This window comes from Triplophysa rosa, linkage group LG10, assembly GCF_024868665.1.
Source record: "Triplophysa rosa linkage group LG10, Trosa_1v2, whole genome shotgun sequence".
NCBI lineage: Eukaryota > Metazoa > Chordata > Actinopteri > Cypriniformes > Nemacheilidae > Triplophysa > Triplophysa rosa.
Genome location: NC_079899.1, coordinates 13,198,008 through 13,225,403, shown reverse-complemented (window position 1 = coordinate 13,225,403; position 27,396 = coordinate 13,198,008). Strand labels below are relative to the sequence as shown.

At 39.3% G+C, this 27,396-nt stretch overlaps 1 protein-coding gene and 1 long non-coding RNA gene across 3 annotated transcripts in view; one reads left to right on the top strand and one right to left on the bottom strand.

Annotated features, from left to right (window-relative positions):
* LOC130559855 (uncharacterized) overlaps positions 1-14,107 on the bottom strand; it is a 29,671-nt gene extending 15,564 nt beyond the window's left edge. The window contains exons 1-2 of the long non-coding RNA XR_008963621.1: positions 13,911-14,107; positions 13,144-13,212 (exon numbers count right to left, since the gene is read on the bottom strand). This is a non-coding gene — a long non-coding RNA (uncharacterized LOC130559855). The remainder of the gene's footprint in view (positions 1-13,143; positions 13,213-13,910) is intronic.
* insyn2ab (inhibitory synaptic factor 2Ab) overlaps positions 1-22,701 on the top strand; it is a 50,284-nt gene extending 27,583 nt beyond the window's left edge. Inside the window, exons 3-5 of one of the 2 annotated variants that reach the window (XR_008963670.1) lie at positions 1,208-1,279; positions 20,781-21,215; positions 21,323-22,701. Coding sequence is in view for 1 of the 2 variants with exons in the window: in XM_057344045.1 (XP_057200028.1) it covers positions 1,208-1,279; positions 20,781-20,964 (256 nt within the window). In the remaining variant the exon portion in view is untranslated. Of the gene's footprint in view, positions 1-1,207; positions 1,280-20,780 lie in introns of both variants that reach the window. The other variant, XM_057344045.1, reaches the window with a different exon arrangement.
* The last annotated feature ends 4,695 nt before the right edge of the window (positions 22,702-27,396 follow it).

The following is a 27,396-nucleotide window of genomic DNA, read 5'->3' as shown; positions in this document are numbered from 1 at the left end:
GAGCGCTCAGAGGGATAAAGTGATCCAATTAGGCCTTCATTAAGCTTTAATGAAAATGCATAACTGCGTGGCTACTGGGTACGGCCCTGGTATTGTCTTTGGAGAATTGTGAGGCATGTGTCACCATGTCACATCAGCACACAAATATATCAAAAGCACTTCAAGTATGCTAGACTGGTGCATGATCCATCATTCCCTTGTACATACATTAATGCCACTGCAACCCAAAGGCCACAATTGAACAGTGGATAGGAACAGGGAATTCAATGCCGGTGCCTTTCATCATGAAATAATATGCTGGAATCATGGGCGCGGGACAGAATAAAGTAATAAGCTGTGAGACATCATGCATACTGACTTCAACATGGTTACGGGGTGATTTTGACCAAAGCGAAGGTTGCAATATAATAAAAGATAATTCTATTTATTAATTATAATGATCACAACAATTCCTTTACTAAATAAAATAAAGTAACACATGAATACTGTAGCAAACTGGCTTATTTATATAGAATTAAACTGATGTCACAGGTGTGCATATTTCAGATATCTCGCAGCGGCGGCTTTGTCTCATCTATAGAATGTTTCAGCGGCAACAACATAAACAAATGCTATGTGGCCCAAACTTAACCTCCGATAGACCTCCGCAAAGAATCCTTAAAGGGATAATTCACCCAAAAATGAAAATTCTGTCATCATTTACTCACCTTCGGGTTGTTCCAAATCTGTATAAATGTCTCTGTTCTGATGAACACAGAGAATGATATTTGGAAGAATGTTTATAACCAGACAGATTTTGCCCCCCATTGACTATACCATAGTAGGAAAAAATACCACAGAGCCGTGATGAGCTGTTCTTTGATCGATGGATGTACTTTTTGGATCTTCAAAAAGTCAACTACCATCCACTCCCATTCTACCGCTTGGAAGTATAATGATACTTTTGATTTATAACAACGACTACATTGTGTCCAGAAGAAAATCATATTCGTTTAGAATACCTTGAGGGTGAGTTAAACATGGGAAAATTTTGATTCAGTAGTGAAATATCCCTTTAAGTTATTCAGATAACAAAGTAGAATGCATTTGCTCTTGTGAAGCATCTGAAAATAAAGCTACTGTATACATGTTTGACTATTTTCATAGTAAACTATGAGTTCTCTGTTGTTTCTGAACACTATATTTATCTCACGCTATTTCTCCACAGACTGTCATATCGAACTGGGCAAGATACAGCCAACTGTGACACATGTCGTAACAGTGCCTGCATCATATACAGGTGAGTCTGTCTGGACTGTATCTAAAGTCTCTTAGTATCTTAATCTGTGAGCTGGGCATCAATTCACACACTTGTCGGAATGCTGTTTCTTTGACTTGTCACGCACAATGCAAATACACCGAAAATATTTAAAGATGCCTGTATCATTCAATCATATTTTCAAATCTGTGTCCGTTGCGTAAAGCTTTGTAGAACCAAACCCTTGCTGTTAGCCTACCAATGAGAATTTTCAAAGGCAGAAATGAAAAATATTACGACTGACTGACTGAGTTCCTATGATGCCAACGGATGGATGTATGCTTTTACCTGACCGCATGAAAAAATCCACTTGAAGATGGCATATTTGAATTCTATAAAACATGTGCTCCATTTAATCGCCAGTTTATATAGGAATGCAGGTTATGCCTGGCTGGCAACGCATGATTCTCAGAAAACAAGCATTCCTTTCAAATGACTGGTTTTGCAGTTAATTATTTTGTTCTGAAAGCAACAATTTCCAAATGATTTTGCCGTTAAAGAGCTTGTTGACTTTAAAGGCAGCGCTTTGAAAGTATCTTAAGTGCTTTCGTTTGGAACAGTGCAAATGGAGGGCCACGCTGTTCACGTTTCTCTCTTTCTCACGTAGGCATGCACACACAAAAGCACACATAGATTAGACCGAGAAATAATAGTGTATCTGAAAATGAGAAACTCTGAGTGCCGTTTAGCAATACACTGCATTAAAAGATGTGCTGCTACTAGTTAGCGGATAAGCATTGACTGGCTGGTTATAACATCATGACATGGTGATGGCTTAATGTAGCTCATAAATATTAATTAGGTTGTGCTGATGTAGCTAACATTGTCAGTTGTGAGAAGATGGCAATATTTGCTTACAAAATTAATTCATGGGGCATTTTTATCTCTATGAGGGTATCATTTTTATACTTTTACAAAGTAATTATTTGGAATAATTAGAAATTTGGCAGGGTAAGTGTAAAAATCACAGAATTTTTATTGGCCGTTCAAATTCTGCGGAAACTTGTGGCACTTTCTATGCAGGTTTGTATGTGGGTCGTTCTGGGACGTACAGTATATATATGACATATAAGGATTTTCAACATGCCAATTTTAAAATACAAATAAATAATAATATCTTTTGCATTTATTCAAACATTAAGAATTCGGTGTACACATAAATGCAGATGAAAATATAAATTAAGTGATTTTAGTGTTTTTCATCTATGAATTGCCCATAACCTTAAAAAATGTGGTGCAACCATGATTTATCTCATAATTGATAATAATTATGTAATTATTATAATAATACATAATATAATACATAATATACATAATTTTTATATAAAATAGTATTTAATACAATTATTGATATTATTGGTCGCACCACATGATAAGTGGTCGTTATACGTCATTGAATCAGGTACAGTACAAATGAGCTTGTTGATTCCTCATCACCTTGAAACGTAAAATGCAGCAGACCTACATTACACACATAGGATCACTTGTAATTTCAGACCCTCTGAATTCAATGAGCTATGGTCCCTTCTGATTATCTGAAACAGCGATGGGCCCCTGGAATCAAATATTGAGCCACCTAATGCACACATGCAACTGTATTCATTACTGTTTTCTTTTCAGCAATACGCTTGCATACGGAAGCGAAATGCAAACATTTTGCTTCTAAAGCATTTTTGCATCAATTTATTTACACATTGAAATCAAAAGCAGTGACATGTACATACTGTAAGTGTATGCCATCTATCATCAGACAAATGCAGCACTTCACCGCCTACCTGACAGCCCTGGAATACATTTACCTGGGTCAGAATAGAAATAAAATATGAAATTCAATTTACACAGCGAGGAAGTCAAATGACACACATACATATGTGAACTGTAACAGTGTGTCAGCATTCTTTGAACACAAGCCCACAGGACTAAAGCTGCTTTTAAGAGGTAAAACAGGGTGCCAATTTTAAGTGTTCACATTCACGAACATGTAGAAATTGTTAGCGTATGAGTTTTATTTTTAGGATTAAGAGAATAGTTAAAAAAAAATTCTAAATCTGATTCTGTTTTTCAGGAAATGGAATTTTAAAAAGAAGGGATAGTTCACCCAAAAATGATAATTCTGTCATAATTTGCTCACCCTCTTTTCTTTTCAAACCTGTATGACTTTCTATCTTCTGCAGAACACAAAAGAAGATATTTTGAAGAATGTTGGTAACCGAACAGCAGTGGTACCCATTCACTTGCATTGGTTTTGTGTCAATGGGTATCGCCGTTGTTCAGTTACCAACATTCTTCAAAATATCTTCTAGATATTTGCAAAACCTATTGACAAACATAAAGGTTGACTAATAATAATGATTTATGTTAAAAAAATATGAAATATGGTGATATACTGTATTAAAATACTTGACTCAAAGATGCCACAAGCCATTCGTTCTTGCATGACATAATCAGTGGCAACACATTAATGTCATATGCAGACGTGCAAATAAGTACATAAATTTCAGTTCTGTTAAATTATAGTTTCTTTCCTAAACAAAAGCTTATGACCTCAGAACACTTGATTTTAGTGCACCAGGTTTACTCACTTTATATTCATTGTATCTCAAAAAGCAGCATAAACATTTTTCCTAACTCTCTGTGTGCCCGATCAAAGAAGAAAAGTCATACAGGTTTGGAAAGACACGATGGTGTCTAAATGCTGACAAAACTTTCAAATTCAGTAAAATTTCATTACATTATGAACGTGTGTATTAGTGAATAGTTGGTTCAGTTGTAGGTGTGTTTATCTTTAATATCTATCCGTTCTGCCTAGGGATGTTTTTGTTTTGTTAAGTAAATTGAAGGACATGATTTGCAAAGGCTATAATCAGTTTCAGGTCTTTATAGAAACGGTGGCTTTGAATGAGCAACAGTGATAAATTGCAGTTCAGTGCATTTTTCCGACATCCGCTATCATCTATAACAACCACAATAGGATTCTTACACAATTAGAGGACAGACTGTCGCATTAGTTTGAGAAGAATACTGAGCAAGAATAGAGAGAGATGTATATTGGTGAGGATGATGTGGTTGTCATAGTTACCATAGTGATGATGTGGTCAAGAAGGGTAGAGATGCTGCATTCGGGGTTCATGAATCAAAGTTGTCTGTCTATACATGTGTGTGTATATGTGGTAAGATACTATAACCTAATTGCAAAGCCTCCAAATGTGCTCAAGTTTAGTAAATGAGACGTTGGCTTGCATGGGCAAAGTTCACTTTTTATAATTCATATAGGCTATACAGGGTTTAATCCCATCATGTTGTGTGATAGCACACACTGTTACTCCGTCACAACTCTCTCAAAGAAACAGAAAAGGCACAGAAACTGAGTGACAGGCTCCCAGCAAACAACCAACTGGCTGCCTGCAGCACACTGCGCAACATTGTTCTTGTAAACAATGACACATCAGCTCAAACTATTTAACACATATTTTGCTTTTACTTCTTTCATCAGGGGCTCCAACCATCAGCATGAATAAAGTGTTGCAGTTCTCAGATATCTCTGAGTGCTAAATCCATTGGGACTCACAAAAAATTGGTGGCTGGTTGAAACAGTCTTGGTTTTTTTGGCTTGGTTTATTTACAGTATATAAATAACAATTATTCAATCTATTCATTAATAAATTTCATTTTTACCTAGCTGGCCTTAATCTTTAAAATTATACACTGGTAAGTATATTGAAAAAAGCAATATACATTTTCATAAACAGAATTTTGGTTCTAAATTCTATAAAGGGATCAGATGAACATTCTCATTAAAAAATGAAGGATTAAGGATTCAGACAGAAGATTAAAATGTAAGTCCAGGAATACATTACAGCGCATTGTCATCCAGCAGTGCTTGCATTCTTGTTTCATCACAAAAATGGAGAAAATAGACACTTCAAAACAATGACCCTCATTTCTTGCTTAGAGATAGTGTATAAGTATGATAAGCAATGTGGGTATTTCTCGACCTTTGCTGGAGTCTTGAATATTATGTACCAAGCTTCCAAATTATTCCATGATTGGATCAGCTCATCTTAATTTCTTTGCGTTTTGGTTTAGAAGTCATATCTCAGAGAACATTCAAAAGCTTCAAAAACTCTAATCATATGCCCGATACACCAGACCATTTGGCAAAAAGAACATCATCATTTACTGAAAATTCATTTTAAAGCAGAGCATGTTACCTTAATAGGTAAAAAGTCTGTGTGTTTGCTTGGATGAGGGCTGGAAACCAAATGGTTACCGAATGCTATGGGTAATCACTGGCCTTTGACCAGGACACAGAACCCTCACATAGACTGTTTCATAGGACACGCCTGACCCCCAGTTAACTTCCGGTTTGTGTTTGGCTAGTGTCTAATAATAATTTTTATTTTATTTAAAGGAGACATCAGATGAAAACCCCACTTTTTCTGTGTTTAAGTACTATAATCGGGTCCCCGGTGCATCTAGCAACCCAGAAAACGTGAAAAATAAGAACCCAGTAAGTTTGTTTTGGTGTGCCTTTCCCTGCAAGCATGTGAGAAATCGATCCTTTCAGATTTCGCTCCGATTGTGATGTCCAAAGTGGATTTTATTATAATGTTACCGCTCCTTAATCTACACAGTTCCACCCACCGCGCTCCGCCATTGTTGTTTTCACAAGCAACAGCGGTGTACGTGACGCCATGGCTAAAGGTCGTGGACAACATGCAATGTAGTCGCTGCACAGAGTCCAAACCTCAGAAGAGACAGGAGTGGATTTATTTTATTTTTAGTGGAAATCCATCAGAAATCAAAAAGTAAAAACCTGCTTGTTTGCGCGAATCACTTCAAATGTAAATGTTCCGTATAAATAGGAGGATAACGTTAGCATATGATAGCGAAGGGAGCTAAGTCAGTCACGGGCTAAATAGAACATTCAAAGCCAGTGTTAAACTAACTCTATATACTGTAAGTGCAGATGGACACTTGGAGTTTAGCTGTATGAATGTTAATACATTATGTGCGTTAATATGTTTAGCTGCGGCAAGCAGTCAGCAATCATTTTGCTAATGAACAGGGGCGAACACTGCGTTAGTTTCGTTTTAAACATCTCAAATCATTTGTCCTTAGGCTGAAAAATCTGTCACAGCAAACTAGCTCTCACGTTGTGTGTGTAACGTTATAACTTGTCAATGACAAGCGCTAAAATCCATGTAATTCCATTGAGATCTGCAGTGGATTCCGTGGATTTTAGGTAAGCATATAAGCATACATAGCTGTTTTTGACGAGGCAAGAAGGGTTTTGTTTACACAGTCATTGAGTGTTTTTAAGCAAAATATGTTCCAGACATTTCATGAAGACCCTAATAAATCATACCAACTTGTTGAAAGTGCTCGTCTGAGGAGACTTTTAATTTATGTTAATATTAATTTATATGATTATTTTAGTATAATAATTGTATTAAATAAACGGTTTGTTGAGTTTGGTGGTAAGTTCATTTTATTAAAGTCCCAGTGAAATTAAAATTACAATTCTTATTTTTTCATGAAATATTGATAGCTTATCAATGTGGGTCTTTTTTTAAAATTCACGTACCCTCATAATCTTCAACTAAAATCTGAAAATGCAACTTCCGCTTCACAGGGACTTTAAAAAAACAATTTGTTGAATGGGTCCTGTAGTTCGGTCGCATTTAAACAAACCATATGGTACATTGACATCTAGCGGTTGAGCTTGGTATCAGAGTCTAAATTTAAAAATATTGGAGAGACAAGTTTAGCCAATTAACGGTTCCCGGTTTCTTTTGATTGTTATCAGATATAATCTACAGGCACTCTATTGTTTGTGAATGTGTACCGGAAGTTCAGTTGGGGTCACAAAAGTGCGCATGTAACGTTTGTTTATGTTGTTAAGATGAAACCGTCTATGAAAATAAAACCTGTAAAACAGACTGTTGATCTGTTTAATGATGCAGCCATTTTATCCTCTGCAATTCGGTTGCTAGGAGACTTATTTATTATTAATTGAATTCATTTAAAATTAATGTAGTCTTAATGGAACCATATCATCTATGTCATTATTTTTAAGAGTGCAGTGTTGCCATTTTCTCTGTTTGTTTTATTCAGCGTGTGACAACAAACTGACGGCTGCATAAAGCATCCAAGACCCAGCAAACTTGTTGTTTCTGCAGTTAACTAAACCGACAAACGATAATTTACAAAACGTATCACTCACCTGCCCTTCAACAATGTTACGTATAATAATACATATTCATGAACTGTTAAGATGTACAACCACATTTTAAATGATTCCTACACAGCTGATCCTACCTAGAACTTTGAACTAAACACAGGGGAAAGTTCATGGTGTGTTCCGCCTATAGTAACCTAATAGTGTCTGTAATACTGTTCAAAGTAAGGAAGGAAGGAGGCTGGAACCTGCGAACATTAAATAAACTTTTAATAAAATAAACCAACAACAAAACGAAAGTAAAGGGCCGACAGCTACCTCACGGTCAACTGCCGGCCACACAAACATAAATAAAACTTAACACAATGTCCAGGCCTGGTCCTCTCTCGTCGTACACTTCTGTCGCTTATCCTTTTATGCTTCCTATCTCCTCCGAGAGAGATGCGAGGAGCTGACACTCATTATCACTTGCGTCACCGGCCTCGTGCCGTCCCCTCACGGCTCTCGTCCCGCCTTCCTCGTTACAGTGTCATTTAATTAATAAAGATTCTAAAATAAAACATTTTTTTTATTTGCGTCTTCCATATCCTGCCAATGCGAATCTAAATGACATCTAATGGAAAAATAATATCAGCATGCCCGCTGTGCCTCAATATTGCTGGAACTCTGCATGCCTCAGCCTACAATAAATGCACTTCTGTATATTTTTACATTCGCATGTCAGTAGGGAAGCCAGCATAAGTGCGATTTGTCCTCAACACTACTGTAGTTGGACACATACTGGGAGACAGATAGTGGCATCGTGGACAGCCTGACCCGTGGCTTTCGAGCCACAGCCTCTGTCCTCAGGGTGAGCTGACGGGAGACAGGCATGACTCATTCATCAGAACCAGGAAAAATAGCCATTAGTTTTGAAACAGCAACCATCATTTTATCTTGTACAGTGTCCAACATAACTCCCTATGGTATGTCTACACTTTGCTTTTAGTACCTTCCAACTTCATTTATTTAGTGTCACGTCTTACAACAGCCCTGTTGGTGCTCACAGATTTTTGGCAGTGACATTCCTGTTTGAAGATTTAAAAAGAGGCTCATTAATGGTGCCAAATAGACTTGTTCCGTGCTTCAAATTGGCTCTGTGGGGGAGACTGTTTATTATTTATAACATTTATTTCAATGTCTATAACTCAGAGCGCCTGAAATGTTGATTTCTTATTCCCATATTTATCTACTGTTGAAATGTACTTTTGTCCTTGTCTAATTTTGTGTCAGGTACAAAATGTGCTGTTGTTATCGCTACTGGGGTTGGTTGTAGCGATAGGTGAGTGGTCTACAAAAACATGGATTTTTTAACACTCCTGTTATGTGCATATTTTAGCAATGATTTAATCAATTTAAATGATGTGTGGGGTTTTTGATATATTTTTATATGATAAATTACTCAAATTTAAATGATGTTGTTTAAACACACTTTACCTACCTAAAATATTAGAACAAAACATAGCTTTTGATTTGTATGTATTTCATCTGTACATTTGATTGCAGAGTTCTCTGAATTGAGTTCCTGCAGAAACCACAAGAAGCTGCTGTTCTCCCAGATGCTTCAAAATACTTAGACCATTTATGCTAGTTCCAGAAGGCACGGGAAACGAATAAAATAACTGAAAACGAACTATTATTTTCATATATGTTCGTTATAATCATGTAAATGTATTTCCTTGCTGACTATTTTCAAGGTTTAAAAATACTATCAGGATACTTTTCAGAAAATGTCAGAGTTACTTTAAACATAACAGGAGGGTTAAAAGATAGCACAGGTACATCTGTAAAATGTCTTCTACAGATCTGAAAAACATCTGCTGTGTAGAAACATCTGATAAACGTCCTAGAAAAGCAGTCATACATTCTAAATAATAAACATCACAGACAACATCTAGATATCTATAGGACATCTGACAGGAAACGTCTCAGAGACGTATGAGCAAACAATAAAAAAAACATCTTGCAGATGTAAATGCAGACATCACACGTCTCCCAGATGTATGTGTGCTATTAGGTTTGTCAATGCTTATTTCTTTATGGGTCCAGTAGAACGTAGGTGAAACAGTTCTGTTGATGTTATAGTAAGAATCAAATAAAAAAAGAGAATTTGCTAATTCGTGCGATTCCATTCACATCCATTAACAACCAAATTTGACTTTCCTTCCTAAATATACAGCCGTGAAAAAATTGTAAGTGCATTTCAAAATTATTTTCAGTTTTTCTGAATCTATACTTACAGTTATTAGGTCATACTCTTATAGGTCATTTTTGTTTCATTCTGTGATCTACTAACAATATTTCTCCCAAATGTTTCTATTTGCATTTATTAGCAGACAATGAAAACTGGAGAAATGGGTCAAAGAAACAGAAGAGATGCTCTGTATTTTTCAGACCTCAACTACAGCAAAGAAAACAAGTTAATATTCACTTTTAAGCAATGAACAGTAATATTTGTACATATATTTAGTAAAAAAATGTCATGCCGTCAGTCTTTTTCATTACTGTAAGATGACTATGTCACTCCTGAGGTTTGATTTTTTTATTTAACAGACACTGGACTAAAATGGCCTCAATACATCTAGAAATACTGAATAAATGTTTTTTTTCCACGGCTGTATATACTGTATTACTGTATATAAATAGGAGGGTGGTAACATCGAATTTCTAATGTATTAATCTGATGATGTTACAACACCTCTCAGTTTCCCAGCATGGTATTGTGCATTTCTTTGTGTCTTTCTAAGCAGATTACCGTAAGTGTCCTGCGTGCATCAATTATTAAGAAGTGGTTTAATGCAGATATTCTCCTCTCGCTTTCAAAGGCCGCAGCATTTCTCATTATAAGCACCGAGTCTGTTTCCATTAAGTATTTATGGACCAGGAATACAGTGGGTAAATCTGACGCTTTGCACAAGCCCCAGATAATTTCTCAAAGCGTAGGTCTCTCTCCCCCCTCTTTCGCTTTCCTTGCAAAACTCTGAACGTCTGAGCCTAACACCCTCGCAGCTCTGAGAAACGGAGCTAATCACAAAGAGTGAAAGAGGAGGCTGGAACTTTCATAAACCGTGGAAAATTGCCCGAGAAAGAGCGAACATTAGCGCTTTGTGGATGCCAGAGCTTACCTTGCCGAACGCTTCCTGCTGCACTCAGCGCTAATGAGCAGACCAGTTCCTCACTACTAAACAGGGAAGAGGAAACCGAAGACAAGAGGAAGTCCGATTGTCTGATTGCCAGAAATCTCATTCCCTGCCCTGAGCTAAGCTGGCAGAGTGGGCAGAGAGGAAGTGCTGACTTTAATGCCTGCTGGCACAGTGTACTGGATAAGTTCACTCTGCGGCAGCTCCCCTGGTGCATTTTCAAGGCTGAAAGTACAACTTGCCCATCAGTCATTTTACGGGGGCTTGTCCTTCAGTGCCTCCTACGTCCAGCTTGCCCACGTGGCACCGCGTGAATCTCCGCAAACGGACACAAATGGGTCACGCGTCGGCAGCGGGGAGGGCAGAGCAGGCAGGTTTAAATGAAAGATGGCAGAGATAGCCAGCAATGTGCACAGCGGAGATGGACAGCTACACTGCTCAAACAAAAATGACAGACAAAGCTTGAGAATAATCCACTTACTTCTGTAAAGCCCTGAGACGTGATCCAGCTGATCTCTTGCTCTGACCTTCACTCAATCAGTCGGAAGACCTGTAGGCCTTCCTCTGAAATCAATTGCTGTCTTCACTCGCAGTGGAACGTAATGGTTGACAATGTTGCGCTTTGTAATAAAAACACTTTGTTTGGAGGTCAAGAGGTTGAGCTTTTCTTTCAACAGGACACACCAACCTGATCTCACGGGAATTTGTAACTATTTTACGCAGACTGCCCCGTATTAAGGATGAGCGCCCTCTAGCACCAGCAGCTTATTATGTAGTACTGTCATTCCATTGCTTTAGCTTGTTCACTTTTTATGGATTTAATTTTTCGTATTTGTTATAGTTTCAATAATTTCATCAATATTTATAGTTTTAAAGATATTTTTGAACCCCTAACCCAACCCCCACCCTAAACCTAAATACTACCATAAAAACACACGTGAATGTACAGTCACAGGTATTTATTGCATAATTGACAAACAAACAGTATATTACAAAACAAATCGCGTTGCAAACCTTCTGAATTGAAGCCAGAAATAAATTTAGACTAAGATTATCGATGTATGCAATGCATGTAGGCAGAGCTCGTTCAGACTGACGTCGTGACGCAATCGAGAGCCAATAAGACTTCACATTCAGTGCAGACGTAATGACGCAATCGGTCACAAGATACACGAGAACCAATGCTTTCTCACAATCACCGCTGACCTTTCACTTCGTCTGGCGGAACGTGTGTTAAACTGGGAAGTTCACAGGACGTGAAGATTTACTGCAGATGATGCTTATTTCAGCGTCTTTTCCTCATAAAAATCGATCGTTTGACCTCGGTACGCTTGTAATATTTGTACGTTTTGAAAAACAATTGTGACTGTTTTATATGCTGTGTTTTATGTTATACAATAAATAAATGGGTTGCCTTGCTTGCTCAAAATGCGTGAATGTTGTAATTTGTAATGTAAATAGAGTTCATCCTGACAGTTTAAAGTGAAAATCACACTCCAATACGTGTCATCAATACAAAATATAATTTTATAATAATGGTAGACAAAAGCTTCTCCTGCTGCCAGTAGAAGCGCTATTTTAGGAAACGCTCCAAGGGGTCGTATTTGGGGAACGTTGTAAACGACCTATGTGGTCGTATGAGTTTGAGGACTTGTTGATTTTACGAGGTGGCTATTCGCAAAAATTAGATGTGAATCGTACAAAAACGTACGATTATTAGAAAAAAGCCATACTGAAGCCCCAACGTCACTGACGCGAAACATACAAATGAGATCGTACAAATTCACACGAATTAGCCACCTCTCAAAATAGTTACGAATTGCGGTGAGATTGTGTTGGAGAGACCGGGGCTAGTTCTCACACTCTAGTAGGGTGGTTTTATTTGTATTTATAGAAACGTTTTGGTTATAAAAAGGGAAATTTAGCTAAAAAGAAAACAATGACAAAACACAAAAGATAACACAATTATCAACTTATTGTTATGACCAACAAATAATGCTTTAATTTTTCATATAATATAATATTCTAAGTAGTCCAACTTTTGTGTAAGTGAACTAAACAGTCATCGCATCATTGAAGTAAGCATCTATAAACCTTTTACATGACTCTATTATTAAAAGCAAGTTAAATGTAAGATATCCCCTTGTGACAACTTCTCTGTATGATGACCTTATATAGTGGCTCATTTCCTGAACCCAACCCTGTGGATAATGTTCAATGTTACTGTGATTAAATATTTACTACACAAATCCCCATGGCTGAGTTTATGTGTGTGCGTGTATGTTACATGATTACAGAAAGGCAGTGAAGCAAATAATTGAGCAAGTACCTCGGCCACTTATATTTGATGTTAACAACAGGGAGTTATTTTAACGTTCACCTTTTCATATCCCCACAATGTTTCATTCAAATCCATTTTCAATTACATTCCTGAGAATTTACAGCCGGCGCAGCCAGGAATGAGAATTCTGTCATAATTTACTCACCTGCGTGCTGTTCCTTTGAGGCTTTCTTCTTGCGGAAGACATAAGGAGAGGCAGACTGTCCGAGTTGTTCTGTTCAAACAAACAAGCAAATAAATGGGCGGAAGAATGCAATAGAATAATGATAATAATTTGAATAACATGATATACAGCCATTCCAAATGTTCATTTATTCAGCATTTCCAGATGTATTGTGACCATTCCAGTACAGTGTCTGTTGAATTTCACCAAAATCAATCCTCAGGAGTGACAGTCATCCAACAACAATGTGAAAGACTGACAGCATGACAATACACATAAAAACTGTAATATCACATATAAAATAATGTTTGAGCCTTTCTTAAATACATGTACAAATATGGTCTATTGCTTAAAAGTGAATATTAACTTGTTTTCTTTGCAGCATTTGAGATCTGAAAAAATACAGAGCATTTTTCTTGGTATTTTTCTCCAGTTTTCATTTTCTGCAAATAAATGCAAATAGAAACCATTTTTTTTATCAGACATTTGGAAGAAATATTGTTAGCAGTTCACAGAAAGAAACAAAAATGATCATTTTCCCTAAACGCATACCTATAAATCTTAACTTCAGAAAAACTGAAAATAATTTAAAATGGTCCCTTAATTTTTTCCTTGGCTGTATATTACACAGATTATTATAAAGAATCTTTAAAGTATGAATGCAATGCTGCTTGTAACAGCATTTGTTCTTGCAAAACAGCAAATAAAACACATTTCTTTGAATATTTGATACCTCAACATATCCTCACCATTCACAGTCAGCTTTGCAGATTCCTCACATCCAACGGCAATTGTTTACTGTGCATTGTTCACCAGCCGCCCATATGTTTCACAGCACCCGCAGGTAGTGTACACAAGGTAACTGTTCAGGTTTTCCCTGTGATTAATTACAGAGTATAGTTTAGCTCAACCCGGCGCAGGAACACGACGCTGTTCAATTCTCTCACCCTCCGAGAGTCTGCAGAGAATCGCTGAGCTTTCACAACGTCTGTAAATAGACAAAACCAAACCCTGCAGCATCTAAATATACCATATACCAAGTCGTTCTGATCATCTGTGAAAATCCAGGACAGACTTGAAAATGAGATGCAATATCTTTGTCTTTGTGGGTTTTCGGTGTTCTGTTGATGCAGTATGTACTGATGTGAAAGACGAAGCTCAGTGTAAAAAGTCCTCAGCTTAGGGTTCATGTGGATTGGTGATGAAACACTATCATGCTTTCAAAGGCTTCGAAAGTCAAAGCAAAGTTTCTAATGAACCAAGCGATCTCTCCTTCATCATGATTAGACAAATTGAAAGCTTTATCAAGTCAAAATGTTTGCATGCAAGCCAAAGGGCCCAGTTGTCCTGGTGTATATATATAGGGATTCCTTTCCACAAACTGCACTGTGAGGACAAATAAACATAATTGACTTCCTAGCAATTTGGTTAGAGTCTTTGCACAAATCTTTAAAAAATGAATATACCTGATGAGCCGAACGGCATTGATTGCCAATATGCTCATTTGTAGCGCAGGACAGTGAAAGATGGGGCAGTTTAATGAGTAGAGTAGTGTCCGGGTACTTCTCCGCCTAAGGGCCGTTTGTACTCCCTTTCCGGTCCTGAAAGAGAGGCTATGGAAAAGTACATCCAAGAATCCCTTTTAGCTGGTCTCATCCGTCACTCATCTTCCCCTGTGGGCACTGGGTTCTTCTTTGTTGGGAAGAAGGACGGCTCCCTCCGCCCTTGTATTGATTATCGAGGTTTGAACGACATCACTGTTAAGAATAGGTATCCCTTACCCGACTCTCGCAAGGCCCTCCAGCGCTTCCTGGGTTTCGCCAATTTCTACCGGCGATTCATCAGGAACTTCGGCCTCATTGCCGCTCCTCTCACTGCGTTGACCTCCACCAAGGTGACATTCAGGTGGAATAAGGACGCTCAGGTCGCTTTTGATTCATTGAAGTCCCGGTTTGTCTCTGCACCTGTTTTGTCTGTTCCAGATCCTGCATGTCAATTCATTGTTGAGGTCGATGCATCGGACGTCGGGGTCGGCGCAGTCTTATCACAGTGATCTCCTATGGATGGGAAGGTGCACCCCTGTGCCTTTTACTCCCACCGCCTCAACCCTGCCGAACGTAACTACGACATAGGCAACCGAGAGTTGTTAGCGTTTAGACTGGCCCTGGGTGAGTGGCGCCATTGGCTGGAAGGAGCAGCGCAGCCTTTCTTGGTCTGGACGGAACATAAAAATTTAGAATACATCCGTTCGGCCAAGAGATTGTGTCCGCGGCAGGCCCGCTGGGCACTCTTCTTTGGCAGATTTAACTTTACCCTCTCGTACCGGCCAGGGGCTAAGAATACCAAACCTGATGCCCTCTCTCGTCAATTCGAGGCCCCAGAGAAAGAGCTCTTAGTTGAGGCTATCCTCCCCATGAGGAGGGTGATCGGAGCTCTCTCCAGGGGCATCGAGCGGCGGGTGGTCCTGGCCGGTCGAGGGGTGCAAGTGCCAGTCGAGTGCCCAGGGGGTCGATTGTCTGTACCGGCTGCGTTGCGTCTGGAAGTTCTTCGATGGGGTCACTCATCCAAACTGGTCTGCCATCCAGGAATCAAGGGAACGTTGGCTGCCATCCGCCAGCGTTTTTGGTGGCCATCCCTGGCCGCCGATGTCAAACAGTTTGTGTTGGCCTGCCCAACCTGTGCTCAATGCAAGACGCTCAATCGCCCTCCCGCTGGTCTGCTACGCCCCCTGCCCATTCCCTCCTGCCCGTGGTCGCACATCGCACTTGATTTCGTCACAGGGCTTCCCTCTTCTAATGGCAATACCGTGGTTCTCACGGTGGTGGACCGCTTCTCCAAGGCGGCTCACTTCATCCCTCTACCCAAGCTCCCCTCCTCCCGGGAGACTGCTCAACTGATGGTGGATCACGTTTTCCGGCTCCATGGCTTGCCGATCGACGTGGTTTCAGATAGGGGTCCTCATTTTTCTTCCCGGTTCTGGAAAGAGTTCTGTAGACAGATCGGGGCCTCTGCGAGTCTGTCTTCTGGTTTTCATCCCCAGACCAATGGGCAATGTGAGCGGGCCAACCAGGATCTTTCTAGAATGCTCCGCTGTTTGACATCTAGTTACCCTAGTTCTTGGTGCTCTCAACTCTCGTGGGCAGAGTACGCCCACAACTCTCTTCCTTCAGCTGCATCAGGTATGACCCCTTTTTTTCTGCTCGTTGGGTTATAATCCACCTCTATTTCCATCACAGGAACCCGATGCTGGTCCCGTCTGCTCTGGCCTTCGTCCGTCGATGCCGTCACACCTGGAAAAAGGCCAGAGAGGTTTTGGCCCGAACCGTAAGACGGACCAAAGCAGCAGCCGATCGTCACCTGTCCTCTCCTCCTACCTATGTGTGTGGTCAGCGGGTATGGTTCTCTACCAAGGATTTGCCTCTCCGAGCGCCTTCTCGGAAGCTGGCACCCAGATTCATTGGTCTTTACCGCATCATCATGGTGGTTAATCCGGTGGCTGTTCGGCTCCGACTTCCCCCTCCCCTGGGTCGGGTACACCCTGTTTTTCATGTTTCCAGGGTCAAGCCTGTGGTTTCCTCATCCCTCCATCCTATCAGCAGCCGAACTGCTCCTCCTCCCCCTCGTCTTGTGGATGGCTTTCCGACCTATATGGTTAGGAGATTACTCGACGTCAGTCGCTGGGGCAGGGGCGTACAATATCTTTTGGACTGAGAGGGTTATGGCGCAGAGGAGAGAAGTTGGGTGCCGTCACGGGACATCCTGGATCCATCTCTGATCATGGACTTCTACCGGCGACGAGGTGAGCCCCCTCCTAGGACGCCCGGTGGCGCCACTGGGGGGGGGGCTACTGTCAGGTCTCGGGTCTAGCACTTCCTATTTCTTCCTCTTTTTGTCCTCTGTCTCTGTTATGCCGGACACGTGACTCTGTTTTGACAGATCACCACGTGTTCGGAGTCCGCGTGCTTCACCTCACCCCTCTTGTTACCTCGTTAAGATCCTTATTAGGGTTCCTTGCTTTCACCTGGATCTACTCTTGATTCTTCTTTTCACGGCTGGCTACTCGTCTCCTTCTCTGATTCTGCCCCTTCATATTCCCTGTGTTTTCACTTGTTCCTTGTCAGTCCTTTAGTGTTAATACCCTTTTGGTTGATCTCTTGAATCTTGCTAAAACCTAGTCTTGTCTTGCTATATTGAGTCTTGTAGTTTTCACCTTGTCTTGTCCTGTCTGGCTCCAGAGTTATTGGTGCACTTCCGGGTCTCTGCTGCTTTGTTCTGGGGCCTATCCAGCGATCACAAACCCAGTCCTCGTGAGGGATCTACATGGTGGGCTGGTTCTAGTGTTCTAGCTCCTACCCTGTCAAGTGGAGGATTTTCCGGTAGAGGGAGTGTTTGCTGTCGGGCTATCTAGTTTCCGGTCTCTATTGTGTGCGTTACCAAGTGGTCGGGGCCCGATCTCCAAGCATCTTTCTACCGAGTGGAGGGATTCCAGCCGCTAGAGATTTCTCAGTCAAGTGGAGTTATTTCCAGTTTTCGAGAGTGTTCTTGCCAAGTGGATTAGTCCTGGGATCTTGGGTGTTGCCGGCCAAGAGGAAGTATTACTGTTGTGGAGGTATTTTTCTGCCCTGCGGAGCCTCACCGTGCTATGGGTCTTTCTACAAAGTGGATTACACCTTTTCAAGGGTGCTTTGTCTTTTGGAAATTTACCTCGAGTGGCTATAGAGTTTGGGACTTCCTTTTGGTGGGGTCTTGCTATTTTCCCACGCCACAGACTGTCCTATCGTACACTGATCTCAAGTGCCTTTTCGGTGGTGCTCACACTGACTGACTGAGAGTCCTAAAAACTGTGGATTATTCTCCGTTTTTGTCACCTCGGAGATTTTTCATTCCTCAAGGACCAAGGGTAGCCTGTAACCTGCCCCCTTTAAACCAAATCGTCCCGGCCGAGCGCTCGAGCCTTTACATTTTGGTCATCTATTGAACTGTGCTCTGTTTGCACTGCTGTGGGTACTGTTTATGATTCTCTGCTTCTTCTGGCTGTTTGGTTACCCAGTAATAAATATTGTCTGTACCCTGCATTTGACTCTCTCTAGTCATTCCTGACAGAGTAGTATGACCTGTGGTGATGAGTCTCTGTGTTCTTCATACTGCCGAGTCCCTGCTGTTTTGTGAATGATTTCATTAAAATCAGATTAAAACTGCCTGTAACTTTTAATCTGGGAGTTTAGCCACTGCAGTGATCAGGAATCAGATGATTGTCATGGGATTATGAGGAAAGACGAGGTCACATGACTGTGGAATAACAATCCCACACCCACAGTACTTATCTAAATGAGGACATTCCATAGACTTTTATTGTTTTTATACGCAGCTAGTTATACGTAAATAAAATAACCTCACCCTGAACCCACATTTTAACATGAACCCTAATAGACAACTTGTATTTTAACAATTTGGAAAAAACAAAACGAGGATGTCCACAAATGGAGGTTTTGCTAGGATTTGTTAGGTTTTACTCACTTTTCGATACAAATTTGTCCCCACTGTACAGTTACGTGGGTACATACACACACACACACATACATGTGGAGCTTCCAAAGTTTATAAGGACTTTCTAAAAAACTTTTTATACTGTATAAACTGTATATTCTATCCCTTAAACCAGGGGTTCTCAACTCTCAACTCTGGCCTGCGAGATCCATTTTCCTGCCGAGATTAGATTGCTCTTGAATCACTCTCATGTTACTTTATTGTCATACGGCGATAGATTTGCACAGCGGCGCATTAGGTTGAACGCGCCTATTCCTGAAGATGTTGATTAGCCTGTTCAGGTGTGTTTTATCAGAGTTGGGGCTAAACTCGGCAGGAAAAGGATCCAGAGTTGAGAACACCTACCCTAACCTCTCACACAAACTTCATTTCATTTCATTTATAAGCCGTTTTCTTCATGGGGACCAAAAAATTACTGGTTTACTACGACAAAACGCACACACTCCTAAAATAAATGTAATTAAATATTGTTGTCAAGATGCAACAGGTAAAGAATCAGGTGGTTTAAAGGAACACTCCACTTTTTTGGAAATAGGCTCATTCTCCAACTCCACAGTGATATCACGCTCCTTGTGCAAGCAGTTGGTCACGTTGGATATGTTGACGGAAGTTAGCCTATTTCCACATGCGTTGTGTGATATCACTGCGCCTGTTGCGGCCATGTTACGGCAGCAAACTTCCTTGATTATTACGCCGGAATGGGAGTATAGTCCCTAATCATATCGGCCTATAAAATCGCAACTTTTCATTTTCCGCCGGTCTTAGCACACAATATAAGTACAGAAGAGTCAAGTTTTAAATAGGACAAATATCGAAACTCTTTGGTCATTTTTGAACGCGATGCTACAGGTCTAATTGGATTTAATGATCTATGCTAAGCTATGCTAAAAGTGCTATCGCCAGACCCAGAGATCGGCTGAATAGATTCTAAAACGGTAAAACTCAACTTATTAACTCTGGGGGAGTTGGAGAATGAGCCTATTTCCAAAAAAAGTGGAGTGTTCCTTTAAATTCATAGCATCCGGTAAAGCAGGAAAACATGTTAACATGAAATGGGTTTTATAACTGATTTTATTTCCAAATTGTAACATAGTTCAAAGTGAAACATGATTTTAAACAGAGAAAAAGTGTATTGACTTCAATTTTATCCATAAGGAATTGTGGGCATATTTATTAGCATAGACCTGAATGTGAGTTTTCTAAGAAAAAAAGCCCAATAATGGCCAAGAATAAAATAAAAGACCAAACAGCTATCGGTAGCCTGAGGGGCCTAGGTGTTGTTAGTGGAAATAAAGTAATTTGAGAGGAAATAAAACATACATTCTGATAATCAGGTGGTTTAAAGGAGCACTCCACTTTTTTTGGAAATATGCTCATTCTCCAACTCCCCCAGAGTTAATAAGTTGAGTTTTAATGTTTTGGAATCTGTTCAACCGATCTCTGGGTCTGGCGATAGCACTTTTAGCATAGCTTAGCATAGATCATTGAATCCAATTAGACCAGTAGCATCGCGTTCAAAAATGACCAAAGAGTTTCGATATTTGTCCTATTTAAAACTTGACTCTTCTGTACTTATATCGTGTGCCAAGACCGTCGGAAAATGAAAAGTTGCGATTCTATAGGCCGATATGATTAGGAACTATACTCCCATTCCGGCGTAATAATCAAGGAAGTTTGCAGCCGTAACATGGCCGCAACAGGCGCAGTGATATCACGCTCCTTGTGCAAGCAGTTGGTCACGTTGGATATGTTGACGGAAGTTAGCCTATTTCCACATGCGCTGTGTGATATCACTGCGCCTGTTGTGGCCATGTTACGGCAGCAAACTTCCTTGATTATAATTTGAGAGGAAATAAAACATACATTCTGATAAAAGAGTGAATGAAAGAGAGAAAATATATTTTTTGAGAATAGCATGAATGTGTGTACAACATGACCAGAAATGCATGTTAACCCTTAGATTTTTTTTGTATTGCTCTTAGGGAATGTAAAACACGTTTGGTCTATTTTAATAAATATTTTCACTCTCAATACAGTATGTGAACTAAAATGCTGCTCTTTTTCTCTTTCAGTGTGGAACTAGATTTTAAACTTCAAGAGGATAAATTCCAGCCCTTAATGAAGAGACTGTGTCCTCTAGAAGAGCCGTCCTACCCCTCTCTGCCTTACACACACGAGGTGTTTACCTCCACACCCAAGCGCAAGTCCAAGACTGAGTCCAAGAAGCATGCTCGCTGGAAACTCTGGTTCCTCTAACGTACCGCTAGGAATTTGTTTGAATTTGGGAATCCCTCCTCATCAGCGAGGACTTGTGTGGAATTGTGCTTTCCTAAAAGGATAAATATGAAGAAACACTCACTGTTCTCCACTGTTTGGAACATAGGCCACGGGCACTAATGGATTTCAAACTCTGATAAACTCTAAGTTTGGGAACTGCTGATGTTCCTTGATCTCACGTTTTCCAAAGGGATTACACATTTCTCCTTAGATTTAGACAAGTTAGTAATGTAAGAGAGCAGGGATGCGGTATGTTTGTGTATGGCTTTAATACTCATGTATGTTTAACTCTGAGATCTCTCTATCCTCTCTACATTTATCCCTTTTTTTCCTTTAGGGTCCCTGCAGAGGTGACATGAAACATCAAAGCTTAATGCTAGTTTGCCACAAAGATGCTTTGGAGGTATTACATCAAAGGCATCTAATCAGCAAAGCACAAACTTTTGAGAATTATAAAGTAGATTTGATACCTGAGATACCAATACATCTCTTTCTTCCTTCCTTCTTTCCCAGATGTCTCCCTTACGGCCATTTCTTCAATTTTATCTAGAGAGGGTTTAAATGAAAATGGATTATTATTCTATGACAGAATAAATGAGATTATTCCTAGCGAGTGAATGCAGAATCATTTGACTGCATGCACTAATAATCTATGGCTTTGTAGAAATATTTTTCTTGGAAATTGTGGGGGATGCACAATTAGTTTGTCAGAATTGGTTAGGATGTAAATGTATGAATGAAAATTGGTTTACCTAGTTGGTGTCCTCGGAAAAGAAAAAAGCAAGGAAAAAAGAAAAAAACTTTAATTTATGAAAATACTAGCTGTGATTGTCTTTATTATAAAGATTTATGTATCAAATAATATTCCACAAGCATTTCTGTAAAACCATTTTCTGTGACAACAGAGGTATTTACACAATTCTGAAATGTTTTAGTGAATACAACATTGTATTTACAACCCAATTGTGAAACCTACAAATTCCAGCTCAATTTTTCATAAAGGTTATTGTTTGGACTCACATAGTAGAAATGTTTAATAATATGACTGATTTGTCTGTAGAATTGGACCAGTCTGGTTAAACAGAATGTGTTTATTGCAGTGTTATGCGGAAGACATACAACACAAGAACAAATAGGTCTAGACTATAACTTGCACCACACACCACTCTGTTCAATCTTGTCTTTTATTCAATTAAATTGTCAATATGATGGCAGTCAATCACTGAAATCTTGTGCTTGTTTACCCGCCTTAAGTAGTTAAATGATCACAATGACACAACAGTTGGGGAGTTTAATAATGCAGGTAACATACAGAGGGCTATGTATATACAAAATGTGCTTGGCATTTATTTAGCTTTCAACAGTCTTTGTATTAGTTATTCAGAAATCAGCTTTCCTCAGTACACTCACTTTTACAACAGTGCCAAACACTGTATTTAGCTAGTATTCCAAGAAACTTCATAATTCAAACTAAAGGATATTTTAATAACTATATATTTCAAAGAAATAATAATATGTTCAATTAAAAAATATTTGTTCACCTCACAATATTGGTTCTAATTCAAAGGTTTTGTTTAATCTGAACACACCTGAATGAAACTTATTCTTGTAGCATAAACACAGATGCATCGTTATATCTTGAGAAAGTGCAATTGATTTATATTGTGCAATATTACATTTTATACCGTTTCTATCCACAGTGCATTTACAATAAAGAAACAGATGCAAAATATTGTGACTCGCCTGTTCCAATGTAAGTTCTCTAGCGCAAAACCTAAGGAGAGGGGCTTGTTTTGGGATGCTCGCAAAGCAGCTTGCATTGGTGATACACAATTCATGTAGATGATTGAAGAGTGCTTTGAACAGGACTCAGCTGGATGATGAGACAGTGGGAACATTTCTCTCGAAAATTGATTGGCTTCGGCTTTGGCACATAACACAGAAATGCCCTGTGATTGGACGGCATCCAGCAGAACACCTGCTGCCAAGATATTGTCAGTCACATTGACTTGAGGGATAAAAGATTCTTCTGAACTCGTTGTTTTTCTTAAACATAACTAATATAAACATTGCTAATGTAATGCTGCTGACTCAGCACAAATTTATGACGTCAATGGAATATTTCCAGAATTTCTATGTTTGTATGAATCCGCACAAAGTGAATCATACAAAAATGCTTAATAAAAAATATAATAGAAAAATAAACAGAAACAGATTTATCCACCTCGTAAAATGGTTATATTTGCCTTGAGATTGAGTTGCACTGTTAGGTATTCTAAATACATAAATACAAATATAATAAATACAAAATACACTGAAATGCAGTGTAAAAACTCAACCGGATGTAACAGTTTTGTTCATTTGTTCATCAGTTGTACCAAATCTGTATGAATTTCATTTTCCTATAACACACATATCGTCACTGTTGGACTAAAACTTAATTTCTCCTAAATTGCCATTTTCCAGGAAATAATTCAACAATCATTTATTTGACGGTGTTGTCAAAGCTCATTTTAATACTTTTTGAAACTATTGAAACTATTTTTTGTTAAATCTTTTTAAAACCCACAGATGACCAATAATAATTTATTAATAAAATAAAATCATGAAAAATGGAGATATGAGGTGTCTGCCCGACAATGACGATATGAGACCATGTAATACAGAAGACAGAAGAACATGTAAATATACAATATGAAGATATATACATACAGTATGTGGGTAGTTGACAAATATACCTTAAATGTGTCCTTTGGTGTGACAGCAATAAAATAGAAAAAAACCTCATATAGATAAACCTCTCTTATGCTATTTTATATTATAAATAGAAATATTAATAATATAAAATGATATATTAACACGGTTTGTTTACTGCATGTTTGCTATGTCACAATTTAGGACACATGTGTATTTGTCATCTACTCGTATTCAGTGATGTGGATAGGATTGTGATGTGATGAGGATGCGATGAAAATAGTAATTCATATTTGGTGCAACGTGAGAGTGAATAAATTTTATGAAATTTATTATAATGTCATTTTTGGAAGGACATATCACAGTGACACATTTAAAAAGAAGTAATTTCTTCTCAAAATAATGTGTCATTGTACTGTTAAATGAAACCTTGAAATCCTGCATTTAACAAACTTTTTGCCTTGACTAACAAGTCATTTTTATGAAATTGTTTATATTTTGGTTTTTATTATTTTTCAAATATATTTTTATTATTTTTAAACATTCCAGAGCATTTCTTCAAAATTTCTACATAAATATTGAGACTCATAAAGACTTAAAGAAATACTTTCATTAACAAATTCTCATACGTTCTAACCAAAACTAAAATAGGTCTTTTACTAGTGAACAGATAATTCTGCGGTCACACTAGACTTAAGCATGCGAAATTTGTTTGGACGGTGCTGCAAAAATGGGCGAGAGCAATTCCACCATCTTTTACATTTCTGTACCGAGAGGTCATGTTGTCACGTTTTTATCTTCTATTGGTCTCACGCATTCATTCATGTGACGCGAATTTGCAGGTCAGAGTTCACCAAACTTGAACTTTGCTACGCAGCAAAATGCGAAATATATTCAGACGGGCTTGCGTTTCCGGTCTGTCGCATTCGTATGCGTATGGAAGTCAATGGAACGAAAAGTCTATAATGTGACCGCGGCATAACTTATGTCAAAGCGCGGGGTTGGTGTTGACTCCAAATCTTATATATCATATGGAATGACTGTAATCTGCTCTTTAGCTGCTCACGCTTTAGGTGCCTCCTGTGTACAACAAAATCTATATTTTGCCACTGGCATTTTAACAAAAACCTTTAGTTGTGAAAGAAATGTCCAGATTTCCTCTCTTGACCTCTAAATAATATACACTATCGCCATAGAATACCAACCTGACATAACGGCAATAACATTCTTCCCTTATCCTCAAGTGAATATGAGTATAAGGGGCTGCAGGCAAATTTTAAGCTCTGATGTTGACATTCCACAATGCATAGCACAGCGAGTTCAAATCTGTATGCGAAATGTCCAAGAGGCGCTTTAAATCTGGGATAGGGAGGCCAATGGCAAAAGTAGCTGTCCTCACAACATTCGCAATGGCCCTAGAAGCAGAGATTGTCTGCAATATGCAGAGATCACTTTAACTGAAGGTTCATCCAGGGTCACCCTAATAGTCATGTTACCAAAAATAAAGAAAATGGGAGAGGCACGAATAAAATGTATGCAGAACGCACAAAAAACAAAGCTGCTAGAAAAAGGCTAAGAATTTCATAGCGTGAAAGGCTCGAACAGCCTTTCGTAATAAATTAAGCTTTTGCATTAAGAGTAATTACAATCGCAAGAGAGAAGAACAGCACGTAATAGTCAGCAAAATCCAGATGGGGTTACGGACAACCGGTTTGGGCTAAATTGTAATCTCCAGCCGCAATGCTTTAAAAATTCAAGGCCTCCTAAGAGCTCATTAATAAATGATGGAGGACTTGAGCTTAGCGGGGCTTTAAAAGTAAGCAGCCGGGGCCCGTGCCCTCAACCCTTCAAATGTTTATGAGGACACTCAAACTCAGCAGTGGACTTAACAAGTTCTTAACAACTTCTGTGACAACAGGAGGTTGAGGAGCTTTAATGGAAATTACCGCCGGAGGTTAATATGTGCAAGAATCAAAAGATGGCTGAGAAATGCTTACTCTGCATATGTGTCAACCGTCCCCGTCCGGGCCCGGGCACCAACAGACCCACCGGAACGAGGCCTTCTGCCTTTTTGTGATTGTTCAAATACGACCGATCTGTTTTCTCCAGACATTGTTTTACAATGCTAAGATGTGGGCAGAGCGAATACAAACATCTGCCTCCAGTGACTGTTTGGGGTAATTGGCTCAGCGAGTTTGGAGCCATAAAGAACAGTTTCCTCAGGAAAGTCCATTTCACAGGGTTATTTTGCATATGGCTTGCTCGAAATGTTATAGGTTTGGTAAAAGTGTGGGGTACCTACAGTATAGGAAACGGAGAATACAAATGAGATTACTTTAATACCTCAATTACTTCTCCAAGACATAAAGGAGTTTGAATGGGGAGCACATTGAGAGCTTTACTTAATCTGCTTCTCAGATTTGTCTCCTGAGAAAAGGAGCCTAGTAATTTTACAATTGTCTACTCAAGAGTGCTTGTGCGCGAGGTTAATACTAGCGAGCAGACCATCTACAGCACAAGACGATTTTTAATGTTTATGTACACAAAAATAATATTTTACATTTTTACATTTACATCCTTTCATTTTTTATATTTGGCATGTTTGTGTGCAGCTGCACGTCCCTGTGTGTGTAATAAGCAGTGTATGCTTGTATAGGCGCATAATGCACCATTGACTTTAGACCAGGATTTAGTTGGTCAATAGTGAAATCGTTTTCAGTTGCCTCAGAATAGCAATGCGCCAACAATGCTCGTGAACACACCTCGTTTTCAGAACAGCACGCCCATCGGCGAACAGATACAAGTGCATTTGCTATTTAAACAACGTGGTGCTGGATGTGAAAATGATAACTGCGTCGGGCTGAAACTAGCAAAAAACACATCATGCCTGGCGTCGCATTGCGCCGGGTGTATGATAGGGCCCTGAGTGACTAACTGGTGGCAGTGCTGTTGACAACTGGGAAAATAAAACCATAAAAGTTCATGAGGAATGTAATAAAATGCTAGTGGCTAGTGACCTGGACGCAAATGTTAAATCAGAGAAAAAGTTCAACAACGTCCCCTTGCATTTGAGACGTGGCCCGCTCTGTCATGCAGACGGCGTAATAATATGAAATTCAGACTATATCGTGCACCACAACAGAACGGGGTGAGAAAGAAACGCAGATTCAAGTAATATGGGAAAGTGAGGAACATAACACTGATGTTTATACAGCCATTGGTTTTCCCCTTTGCCCCTAACTGTGTTTATTTACAGTAAGCCATCAAAAGCTTGGTTCTTGCTTTCAACTGCGTAATAGCCTCTGAAAGTCTCTATAGACATTAAAGCCTGTACAATTTCACGCCGCTGTGCCCCACAAGCACTGGAAAGCAGGGGTCAGGAGATTTCCGTTTGATTTAGAGCTTTAGAATTGGTCGCACAAAACTGGTGAAGAAACAAGCTAAACTTTTTAGCTGTAGTTCATGCAGGGATCAGACTGGCCTAAAGGCCCAGGGCACAGGTCTAAGCCTAGAAGATATAGCATGAATAATGCATGCCAAGGGTGGGCAAAAATGAAGAGGACAGCACCTGTGGTATCTTCCCGTCTCTGCTCAGCGGAGTAGAAGTGTCCTATTGTTCTACTGGGCGAAAAAACTGTATTTCCATTAAACTGGGTTTAAACAGGTAGCCTAAACTAATATAAACATGTACAAATTTGGGAAGGTATATTGTACATA